At 43.0% G+C, this 12092-nt stretch overlaps 1 protein-coding gene across 1 annotated transcript in view; it reads right to left on the bottom strand.

Moving 5' to 3' along the window:
• Positions 1 to 3038: 3038 nt before the first annotated feature.
• The window catches only part of WDR4 (WDR4 tRNA N7-guanosine methyltransferase non-catalytic subunit), a gene marked incomplete at its 5' end in the record, with an annotated part of 20854 nt that continues 11800 nt past the window's right edge, over positions 3039 to 12092 (bottom strand). The window contains 4 exon segments of the mRNA XM_084294947.1: positions 3039 to 4136; positions 6148 to 6217; positions 7116 to 7299; positions 8425 to 8489. Of these exon segments, the coding sequence (XP_084151073.1) occupies positions 3958 to 4136; positions 6148 to 6217; positions 7116 to 7299; positions 8425 to 8489 (498 nt within the window). The 3' untranslated portion in view covers positions 3039 to 3957.

The following is a 12092-nucleotide window of genomic DNA, read 5'->3' as shown; positions in this document are numbered from 1 at the left end:
ATCCCTATGGACAACGCTCAGAGGTACTATATACTGTATATCTAAACACGACAAATGTCAGGCAAGTGAACAAGCAAACAAAGCTTTAACTGCAAGGCTCTAGCTCATGATGGAAACAGAAGCAGGGAGGCTCCATGACTGTGTTAATGTCACATCGGCTTCAACCGTAATTACTTCATGCTGATTCTCTGGAGCGAATGCATCCACCTAGCTATCATGAACTGCTTGAATTAAAAACTGAATTAAACAAGAAACAAAACCTAACTTCCATTTCCCATAAACACCAGACCCACTGACTTGAATAAAACCCTACTCAATGTAATCGAGACTCGAGGTGTAGGTACCAAAGGGAAGATGGGGGCGGCCACGCCTGGATGTTCCCTCAGCACCGAAATGGGGCTTGCGCATACAAATGTGACACCAGCCATGGCCTTTGCTTGCTCATCCCTGCTTTCTGCAGGGATATCTCATCTGCTTGCTGCTCTTGGGTTAGCCCTTGGCTGTTCCTTTGCCTTCCAGAAACCCAGGAGGTTTTCCCCACATCATTTCTACACTGACCTGCATGACTGCATGACAACCTGTACAAAAACACTGGAAACCAAGAGCCGTTGGCATCTAAACCCATTCAATTCCCTCTCCCTCTTCCTTTCCCATCTCCGCATCAACAGCTATTGACAAATTGCGTCCAGGCTGCTTTTTCTCATTCGCGAGGCACCAGGCTCCAGTGAGTCATCCCGGCCTCATCCACACCACCTCACCAGCACTGGTGGTAGCGAGACAACCGCTACGTCCAGCCTGTAGGGCTTCTCCTTTGCAGGTCTAAGCACTCGGTGCAAAATATTTTAGCAAATAGCAGAGACGACAGAAGCAGACTTTGGATTGTATCAAAATCAACAGAAACTTTTTATTAGTCAATGTAAAGCAACTGTATGGAATTAGGTTTATTATATTTACTTTTTTTTTTTTTTTTAAATAAATGAACGTTTTACTTATAGCTGGTTTTGTTTGCAGAGTAAATATGCTTTTGCTGTTGTTGTTTAAAAAAAAAAAAAAAAGACTGTTCTAAATGATGCTACTTGGCTGCATTTAGTTAGGATCCCTTAGTGCTAGGACACATAAAAGGTCACTCTCTTCAACGTGTTGCTAAAAGGGTTTCAATGACAATCCCAGCAATGGGGGGAAGACACAAATGCTTCAGTTTAAAATGCTAAGGAAATAAGGAAATAGAAGTCAGTATTTTTTTTTCCAAGGAGTATTGTTAAATACTCCTTGGATTGTAGCAGTGGCTTTTATTATTATTATTATTATTATTTAATACTTATAAGCATCTAACCATTTTCCATTTAAGGCATAGGCACAGTTCTGTGGATTTGGACCTTCCAGCAACAACTTGCTTCCTGTAATCAATTTCCTTAGTCCCCTTCAAAGGAGCCCACAGACACTCACAGGCCCACAACTTAAGGTCAAGGACTGTTGCGTGCAGGTAAGGAAACATTAAATGGAATAGGAATGGACAGGAAAGACTCAGGGGGAAAAAAAGCTCTGAGTCATCTGCCAGGTATCTCATCTCGTGTCGCTTCCATACACCACAACCTGTCAGAGTTTGTGTTGGAAGAGATTTCGGGTTTCTTCCAGGACAGCAGGCAGGGTGGGGATTCACAAGGGTATTCCACGGCCAGTGAAAACTGCCAAGTTCAATCCTGTGCTAGGAAAACAGCTGGGGAAAATATCCCATAGGCACAGGAACTGGTAACATGGAAGTCTCTTACCCTTTAGAAGCGTAGCAACACAGACATTGGTGCTGAATCCCCATCTAGGATCTGCAACCAACCCCCTGCAAGCAGTGAAGTGTCCTCCTCAAAACATTTTCCTCTTCTACAAGGAAATAGTGTTGATGCATGTGAACTCATGATACTCACCATCAAAGCTGCTAAAGAGAAGGTAGGGATGGGCAAAAACCTCTGGGGTGAACGGGATGTGTCAAAAAGAGCACACAACCTGCCCTACCCATTCTTGCAGGTCAGTACCACATGCTCCCAGCCTCTGGCATCTCTTAACTCTCCTGTGCTCAGGAACGAGCATGAACAGCAATTCCTGGGACCAGCCCTCATTATCTCAGCAGACCCAGCTAAAATACTGGTTGGGTGACACACACGAGACCTTCCTTTGGCTCACACCACTACCTTAAACAGCATTACCCCGTGTCATGCAGAAATAATTCAATACAGACTGCTGAAGACTCAGATTTGTTAGGAAATGTTGCAGTTTGCTTTGCACAAGCAGGTTTTGTGATGGGTGAAGAATCATTTCCTCACCAGCAGCCAGCAGGAAAGCGAGGAGGAGCTTTTTCCTCCTGTCCTGTTTAGATCACAACTAGTGGGATTTCTGGCCCATTTCTGGTAAGGTCATACTGCTGAATCTGTGCACCACCAGCCTCCTCAGCTGAGCAGTCACAAAGCTGCACCCTGGGGCTCAGGCCCTGTGCTACTGTTCTCTCAGATGTCAAACAGCACCGCGGGCAATCACTAGACAACCTCCTTAATTTGGACTATTAATTTTCCACAGTCATCCCAGACAGTAGAACAAACCATGTGCGCACACTAATTTTTCCCTAAAGCTGACTGGAGAAGGCTCTGCTTACGCAGAAAATCTCTCAGTTTTTTTCCCCAAAACTGCCTAACGAATGATCTCCCACCCCAGGATGCAATCAGCAATTCTCGGACTCGTTTGGTCAGTCGGGATGCTCAGAGAGGATGCTTCAGGCCTGACCAGCTGTCTCCCATTCTGGAGTTTCCTTAATTGCTTCCCCAACTGCTCTCCCTGGAGCCCCCTCCTAAATGAGATCAATACAAGAACTATGAATTCTTAATAGCTGCCGTCATTCTCCAGAAGCTGGTATTTTCAGAACAAGCTACATCTCACCAATGCCTTACACGTTAACACAACGAGAATTTCACTGCAAAGTTCTTAAGCATCCAGATACCCCAGAGATCACAACTACATAAAGAGACCTGAAGAAACATTCACGATTCTTCGGCTAATTCTGAATGCTTTTAATGGATTGCACAGATTTCAACATCTGGTTTTACAGTCTCAGCTGAAATATATCATATTCCACACAGACATGATACACATTCGTCTAACAGATGGCACCTTCTGCCTTGCGAGGGAACAACAAGTGACCCCACAAGGCTCCTGCTGGTTAACTTTTCCAAAAGATGTGTTTCTTGGCTAACTGCAGTATGAAAGTACTTGTTGAAAGAAGCAGAATGCACTCCAAAGTATTGCTCATAGGCCTCTCAAATAATTTTCGCAGAGGCACTAGGATCATATTACAACAGAAGGATCTTCCAATAGTACAAAGCTGACACTTTTTTACTTTCCAGTGTACGAAATCTGTTTTTGCACTCCTTCCTGTATAAAGAAGCATTGGATTAGAAGCTAGGCAGAAGCTTTACCAGGTAAAACGAAGATAAGAGGTAAAAACAGAGACAGTTAAGCCTCAGCTAAAACCTTTCATATACAACAAGAATTTTGCAGTATTCCCTTCTCCATAGCCAGTTACACTACATTAGTTACGTTAGCTATCAGACCTTAAAAAAAAGTTTTTAAAAAAAGTCAATTTTAATCAGCGCACTTCCACCTGAAAATGCAAGCCTGAACACAGTAGGCAAAAAGAAAATCCCGTTTCAAGGAAAATAACCATCTCCAATATTCACATAGCATGCCTTAGAGATTTCTAGGACTGAACTGCTGACACTTTTATGCTGTCAGAAGCGTACACGTACAAAATATCTGCTGCAAGCAGGATACTGTTGTATCAGGCTACCTGAAAACCTGAATCTGAATGTAAGTTTAAACTGATCTTCTATAAATCACTTTACATTTAAAAAAAAGTCTACAGCCAGATGAGTTCTTCTTGTCAAGACAGAAGTTACAAGCTAACAACAGGCAGTGTTATAGTGATGGTTCTTCTATTTTGATCTTTTTGGTTTGTCCATTAGAACCATGCTGCAGATCCTGCTTTTTCTTTTTCTGCTGCTGCAACCTTTCCTCTTTCCTCTGTAGGTAGATGGCCGTGTCATCGAATGAAGCTTTGTAGAGGCTGCTGTAGTAGCTCTCTGCACCAACAAATCCTGCAAGTGGGCAAAACAGGAACACAAGACAAGTGTTAATTTCCTTAATGGTCTCAGCAATTATTTCCTGTGCTGGAATTCTAGATGAGGAAATTTCAACTTATTTACTGTGGTCCCATCTACTGTACTAAACATCAGCATTTACACTGTGTACGCCCTGTCTGACTTGGTAAGAATCCATCCTCAATTCACGTTGCCAAGCACAACCAAGCACAAAAATGCTTACAGGGGCAGGCACATGACTGTCGAGCAAAGAAGGCACACAATTCTCTTGGACGCTTGAAGAACTTCGAGGCTCCTGTTTTTAAAACTACTGCTGTAGCAACTTATTGTTAAGACATCCTGTTGGCATTCTTCCCCCGCGCTTAAACACTGCAAAGGGCCTAAATTACTATGCAACTGTCCTTAGCTGACTTCTTTCCTAGAGCACTAACTTTGAATAAGCCTTTAGCAGTAGACTTCAAACGGTGCTGTCCTACAGTACACACATAAGCACTTTTTAAGCATTCATCCCTCGTGATTTTGCTATAGTTTTGTGAATCCAGCATAACATTGTTCGCAGCATCTCCAGGACCGTAAGCTTACAAGAGTTTCAACAGGCAACTATTATCCACCCCCGAAAAAGAAAAAAAAAAAACAAATTCACATTGTTTTTATAGATAATACCGCAAGAGATTAGCTGGCTTGGTCCACATTTCTAAAATTTGTTAGAGTATCTATCTGACAAAGCTTTTTACCTCTAGTTACCCTTTGTGTTCTTACCTTTGCTCACTTCCAAAAAAAAAAAAAATGGTTTATGAGCATGGAAACCCAATATTTATTATGGTTTGGTCATGAAGCAAGCGTGCTACTCCACAGTAACACACACACAGCACACCTTTGTGTCTTGGTACACAAACACACCGACTCTCCCTCACCGATACTTGGCAAAGCGCACGGTTTTACTTTCAAGGGTCTTGCACTCACACAGTAACCAACTGACTGGCCTTTGGCCCCGGGACAAATTGCACGCTGTCATTTTGGACATCCATTCAAATGGATACACTCTCTACTTGATCAATCTGCACTAAACCTTGCTCTGCCCTTTTCTGGGATTGGTTCCAACACAGTGTCAAATTGTTCAACGTCTGCTTTCAGACCGACCTAGCTGTCTTAGAGCCTACGCAGTCAGCAGTCAGATGAAACAGGTCTGGAGAAGGTGAAAAGAAGGCTACAGAGATATTAAGAAGATTGGGTTTAAGCAATATAATGATCACCTCCTTTAAGAGAAGTAACTACCTTCTCAAGCACTAATTCTGCACTGGAGTAAGTGGTTATCAAGTGAGCCTCCCCTTCCTAATTAACGATAATAGACCCTGTCATTTGAGCAGTCCTCCTCTCCCAGCTGCAGCAGGCTATTGTGTATCACAGTAATTTGCTACACTGCCAAATTATGCTGGGAACCTCTCTCCCTGTCTGCTCTTACTACTTCTCTCTTGCTCATTTTCACTCAGCCCCTGTACTTCTAATAACCTGCCTGGCTCTAACTATCAAGTCTGCAACACCTACACGCAAACACTCTCCCTTCCAAAAGGGTACTTGACTTCCTTTTCGATTTCAAAGGCCAAGCACAACCAACTTAATGGCAGCTATTATCTCGCTATCTCCACCATACTTCTAATAAAATTTCACGCTCAGGCAACAGACAAGAAAACAAACAACAGTTTTCAATATCACAGCAGTAAGACAGGCTGCTGCAGCTATGTATTAGGGTGTTTGTGTACAACCACATGCTAAGGTGTCTATGTAGAAGAGTTTTAATCCTATAAATATCTCCACCATTTGTTGAGGACAGTAACCTGAACACCCTTCAATACCAACACTCATTTCCATACCAGCTGGAGGGATGGAGCTGCAGAAGGAAAACTGAAAGATTATGCAGCTTCAAGAGAACTACCCTGAACTCTGATCTTGCTCCAAAAATATCGGACCTAAGATTGCAGTTCTTACACCTTCAGGCCAAATTTCTCACCTTCAAACACTGTCCAGTTGTCACGCAGATATTTTGACATCCTCTGTAATCCTTCATCATCAGGTACAGGCTGGGGAAAGAAGGAACATTGCATGAGCTTCTGTGCATAATGAACAAGGAACCTGGAGCATCACAGCCAACTGAGAAATGCCACAGATGAGCACAGTGAAAGGAGAGTGAGTGGAAACCCCCCAGAATCTTAGGCCCCCCCCCTTTTTTTTTTTTTTTTTTATTTTCAGGTCCCCTACAGAAACCTGTCCTGAGTTCACCTGTTCTTCCTGGGGACACGGTATAGCTTGAAAGAAAAGAAAATGGACTCTCACTTACTAATTTGTGAGGATAAGGAATACCAGAAGGAACACATTAGTGTCAAAGAACTTACCTAGAAATGTAATTTAAGCCCACCTTACAACACACAATTAGCTGGGGACTTGAAAAATTAACAAGGGAGCTTCCAGTTATTTAGCAGGTTATTACAGAGAGCTTGCTAGCACATCCCTCAACTCTGACTCCTTGTTCTACAGGAAAAAATAAAGAATAAAAATCCCAGGATGCCTTGAACCCCAAAATATCTCTCAGAGGCAGGCACAGAGAGGGCTATGCAGGAAGCATTACTGAGCAAACCACAAGGGGATTTTATTGTTTTGTATTTTTCTTTTACCAAGTGTAGCACATAGAGAGCACAGACAATGGTTTAAAGGACTGAATGCAATGGCTGACAAGCGCTCTGCTTCATCCTACTGTGCTAGATGTTAGCTTTACCAGAGAAGAGACTGATAACAAGCTCTCAATGGTTATTCATTATACAGAGGTGAGAGAAGTAGAATGAGAGGTATCTAAGACTTCTCCTCAGTCTGAAATAGAGAAATGTGTCATTCAGCTTTCACGGAACACAGTTCACCCTGTTTTTGTTACCAGGTCAAGACTAAACAAAGCATCCATGGTACTTTGTTAACAAAAGTATCTACCTTCCACTGTCCATCACACGGTCTGTACAACTGAAGAGGGGCTTCGCTGTCTTCCTGCAAAATCCAGATATCTCCTGCTTCCTCAAATGCAATGTCCCAGCCTTTATGTTTCAAAGAGATTTGCTGTCTGTAAGCTAGCTGCTGGGCAATGGCATCAAGCTGAAAGATGTAGACTGTGGGAATACTTTTGAGAGGGAAAAAAAAAATAATTACCATTATTAGCAAATCCACCTACTGCCATCACTTGTACAGCAAACTACAAACACCCACTCTAATTCCAAACCGAGCTAAAGCGAAGTCATTAGAAATTGCAAAAAATACCCTAACACTACAAATGCAGTTTGCTTATGCGGTCAGAGGCAGCAGCTGTAGATACCTAACATGTCAAATGGATTTTCAAATGTCATATCAATGAAAAAGAAGTCAATACTCCCTCTTCTTTAAGAGAAAAGGTAGTAAAGGGAATTTAATCAGGATTTACATGAGGAGTGTATCATCACAGCACAACTGTGATCACATCACAGCACTTCCACTCCTTTGTGGGTGGCTTACAAGGTCTACAAGACAACACTGTTTACAAATGCTGGGCTCTAGAGCTGGAAATAAAAACCTGACAGAGCACGGCATGGCCCCTGGGAGAACTAGCACAGGCACAGATTGTGGCTGACACGGCTTTCACTTCCAGAACAGGTCTGGAAGTGGAAGGGAGCCACTCGGCCCGGCAGCACACATGATGGGGAGAAGCTGAGGCTTCTCTGAGTTCACTGAGGGGACGGATGATTTCACTGTATGGGCAGGTTTGGCAATCTCCCTCTGTCCTGTTGGCAAGCTTTTGTCAGTGAGAGCAGTTTTCTTGGCAAGATTAAGGTGCTGTGGAAAGAGAGGCTCTTTGTCCATCCCTGCAAGATATTCCCCTGCCAGTGGGACTGTAAGGCTGTAAGGTTCCTCGGTGCTCAGCCCTTCAGCTCCTGAGTGCTTTCCTCATGCAAACACAGATCTGAACATCCTGAGTGCCAGGCAGGGCCCTCAGAACACCTCATGTTCCCTCCTGTGAGGGAAGGGCATCACAAGTCCTGCAAAACTTAACTATGCCAAGTAACCTTCGTACTCATTTCTGCATTCAAGCAGAGAACAAGCACAAAAAGGACTCTCAGGTTTCCTGTGAGGCCACAGGCATGTCTATAGCACTCAGAGATCAACAGTATCACACACTTCAGTCAGGGGAAGTGTTAGCGTATCCAACAGGGAAAGCTGTTCCCTCCCTAACAGGGGCTGTGATGACTGCAGCCAGTATTCCCTTTATTCTTACCAGTCACACAGAACAGCAACATAACCTCCTTGACAGCAGTAGGCTATTCTTGTCACGGTGTATTTCTAATAGGAAGAGAAAAAGAAACATCCTTATCAATTAAGACTATTTTAAAAGCAGAAAATTCACATTCAATTTCATGTCTTACCCTTTAAAATTTAGCACATATCTTAACTCACAGCAAGTTAAGCAACGTAATTACATTTAAACTGCAAATATATTTCTGTACCAGTGTTTGCTGTTTAATGAAGCTTTCCACATTCACAGCCATCGTAACAGGGACCAAATGTAAAGGTTTTGTTGAGCTACTCTCAAGAGACAAACCAAGAGAGAAGACAACGAAGGAAAGCATGCCTCCCTTAAAAATTCTCCCCTGCAACGTTAAGGGAAAAATAAAAAAAAATAAATAAGGGCATTAAGTTTGCTTAGCCAGGATATCGCACTAGCAGCTTGGAGATTATAAACACATTACATTTGTTAAAGAAGAAGATAGTGATGCAGTGCCAAAATCCTTGCTGGGTTGTCCCTGTTTTCAGCCTGCATCTGGGTGAAGCCATGCTGCCCTATGCGGAACGTGTTCTGAAGAACAAGGCAAGACTGCCTCAGGCCACTGTCCACATTAGAAGAAAAACACCCACAAAAAAAAAAAAACCACCCACACCCTAATTCAGAAGATATATGGTTTTATCTGGGAGAGAACCAGGGCAGTATCTTTGCTGGATGAACAGTACCACTTGAAATACGTAACAGCCGATTTGGGGCTCCTTGAGTGGGAACTAAGAACTCAAGATGAGCACAGAATCTGTGAGAAGATGCCCAAGGGTGCTTTTTTGAAAGTATCTACCGTATAACGTGAAAGATGAGACTGCAAAGGCAAAAAGGCTGGTTCTCAAGTATGTTTTTACACTGCAATAACACTAGCATTTTGATTAATAAAACCTTCGTACTGTAGCAGTGGTGAGTTATTCTCCCTAGGGCAGGGAAAATGCATCGTCTTGTCCTCAGGCCCCCTTTTCCCTCCCACACAGCCTCCACCTCTTTCCCTAACGTGACACTGGTCACTAGACTGAACCTTTGGCTTACCAGCTTAAGCTGAATTTTACCCTTTGAGCTGCCAGCTGATGGACGGGAATCCTCAGGGGACTTACTTCAGAGTTTTGCAATCGATCCAGGAAAGCCAAGCAAGCTCTACAGCCTCCAAACACCCAACTCAGCACATTTAACGCAAGAAGCTAATTCTTTTGTCAACAGTACACAACACAGCTACTCGAATATGAACCAACAGCAGGAAAGAAAGATAATTAATGGCATAATTATAGCTGAAAACCAGTTACATGGAGCATCTCCAGCACAGAAGAGAAAAAAAATCCATTGTGTGATGCAATCTTTAGCAGGGAGGTGGGGGAAAAGCAAGAAGAGCAGCATGCACGCCACTAGCAGCACATATTTCTCATTTGACCATTTGTTTGGACAGAAGAGGGCCAGTTTCTACAAGCCATTATCAGAAGGATGGTATGTTTCAAAGCTCTGGTAAACAGAAGGGACTAATTTCTTGCTCCACTGCAGAAATACAAAGTTGTTATTCCGTATTTAGCGGTGAGACCCAGGACCCCCTGTATAGCGGAGATATAAAAAATGCTTGCAGCTTCAAATACCGAGTAGGACGAGGATGAGTGGGCTATCACTGCAGCTCACACGCCTAAATGCAGTTACTGCAGCACGGAGCCACTTACACCACAGTTACAAAGTGGAACTGACAACCCCTTTGTAAACCACCAGCGGGTTTTCTAGGCATTTGAGGAAATAGGCCAAGATATTAAAATAAAAAATATATATATATTTCTGCTAACAATGCTTCTCTCTGCCTGTCTCGGGGTGCAGTGATAGCAAGTGCCCACCTACACAGTTCAGGCCTTGTCAGAGAGACAAAAGGTTTTGTGAATGCGAAGTATGCAGAAGCTCTCCCCACCCTTCACTGGGGAAGGGAGGAGGAGACTTTGATTTGAACCAAATGTTACTCACAGCTGGACAAAGACGCATCTTCTTAGTAAGATCTTTCCTTCCCATGCTTCTTTAATGGGTAAGTTAACAATTGGTGAATTGAATGCATGGCCCTGAATAGTATCTTGCTCAAGGACAAGCCTATGAAATCAGTTAACTTAAATAAAAGCTCCAGGAACAGCCTGTGATAAACAGATGTTCAGTTGATACTCTCTTAACTTATTCAGCATTTCTGTGCCAGTGTTATCAGCCCGCCAACACCTTAAAATTAACTTTTGATGTCGCCTGTGAGAAGAGGTAACCCTATGAAAACGTAATGTACTGGAGCATTGGGGTGGAGTTGTGCAATTCACATTCTGGACTTTAAACAAGCTTTTGCAGTCAAGAGGATCAAATGAGGTGAAAGCTCTGAATCGGGATAATATTTATACAGTACGATGGAATGAGAGAATTATTCCCATTCTAGTGGGAAAATGGACTGGGAATCTGCAACCTAGCGGCTGAAAGCAACACTGCACTGCTCAAGAGCACTCCTACATTCCCAAAACGCACACACATTCATCACCTGCCATCCAAAATATGCTCACATTTCTGCACTCGTATGGCCCAGCGTTACTGGTGATTCCATTATCATTATGCTTCAAGCTTCAGAGCATTCATAGTGGGTATCGATGGTAAAAAAAAAAAAAAAAAAAAAAAAATAAGAAATGTGATGCGAAGGAAAGGAGAAAACAATCACACCCCCACCTAATCTTCAGTTGCCAGAGTCATTAGCAGACGGCGTGACAGCTACAACCTACAAAGTGCTGACTTCAGAGTCTGCTACCTTAAATTCAGACTATAAATAGCACACTCGGTTGTGATGATGATCCTTGCCCGTTGATACAGCTGGATGCACAGTAGGACTAAGTACCACTGCTGGACATCAATTCCTCTGGCATTTCTAGCACTACAACACCTGCAAAACACAAGCTTCCTTTCTCCTTTGGTCTGGCTGGCCATCAAGACAGAAACAATCTCTATGAAAAAAATATTATTTAGACAATCTTTCCAGAAAACCACCCTGCTGATTATTAGATATTTCACATGGTGCATTAAATAATGGTCACCACGCAGGCTTAGAACTGTAGCGTTGGTCTGACAGAAGCACTTACTGAAAAGTGCAGCAACACAGCACGAAGGTTTAAATGCCATTTATCCGTCTGTGATCACTGGGAGACTGCCTCTTGCACACACATACCAACTGGGTCAAGCCAACTGAGTCTTCTGCACCCATAACGAGATTTGCACCAGGTTTACAGGGAGACAGATTTTAAGGTGCCTGCAAGAACTGGTAGCAAGCAGAATTACGCAGGTTCAAGGCGAAGGCCAGCCCAAGGCTTCCAAGGCCACAATTAGAAGACACATCATGCACACAGTGGGCAGAGGAACTGCAAAACACTGCAGGAATACAGTTGATTGACTGACGTGTTATATTTATTAACCCACAATTTGTGTGTATTCCCTTTTGGTCACTGTTTACTCACACTGGGAGCAGCTAAACAGATGTCTCAAACAAAAAAAGGGCATCCCAACTTTCTACTAAGAGACCGCATCAACGTATGAAGAGCATCCTGTAGAAGGGACTTTATCAGGAGCATTACTGACAAAGCAAGTATTACTAAACT

This window comes from Netta rufina (genome assembly GCF_964035555.1).
Source record: "Netta rufina genome assembly, chromosome: 1".
NCBI classification, from domain to species: domain Eukaryota; kingdom Metazoa; phylum Chordata; class Aves; order Anseriformes; family Anatidae; genus Netta; species Netta rufina.
Note: the sequence above shows the minus strand (reverse complement) of the source record. Positions and strands in the feature narration are given on the sequence as shown.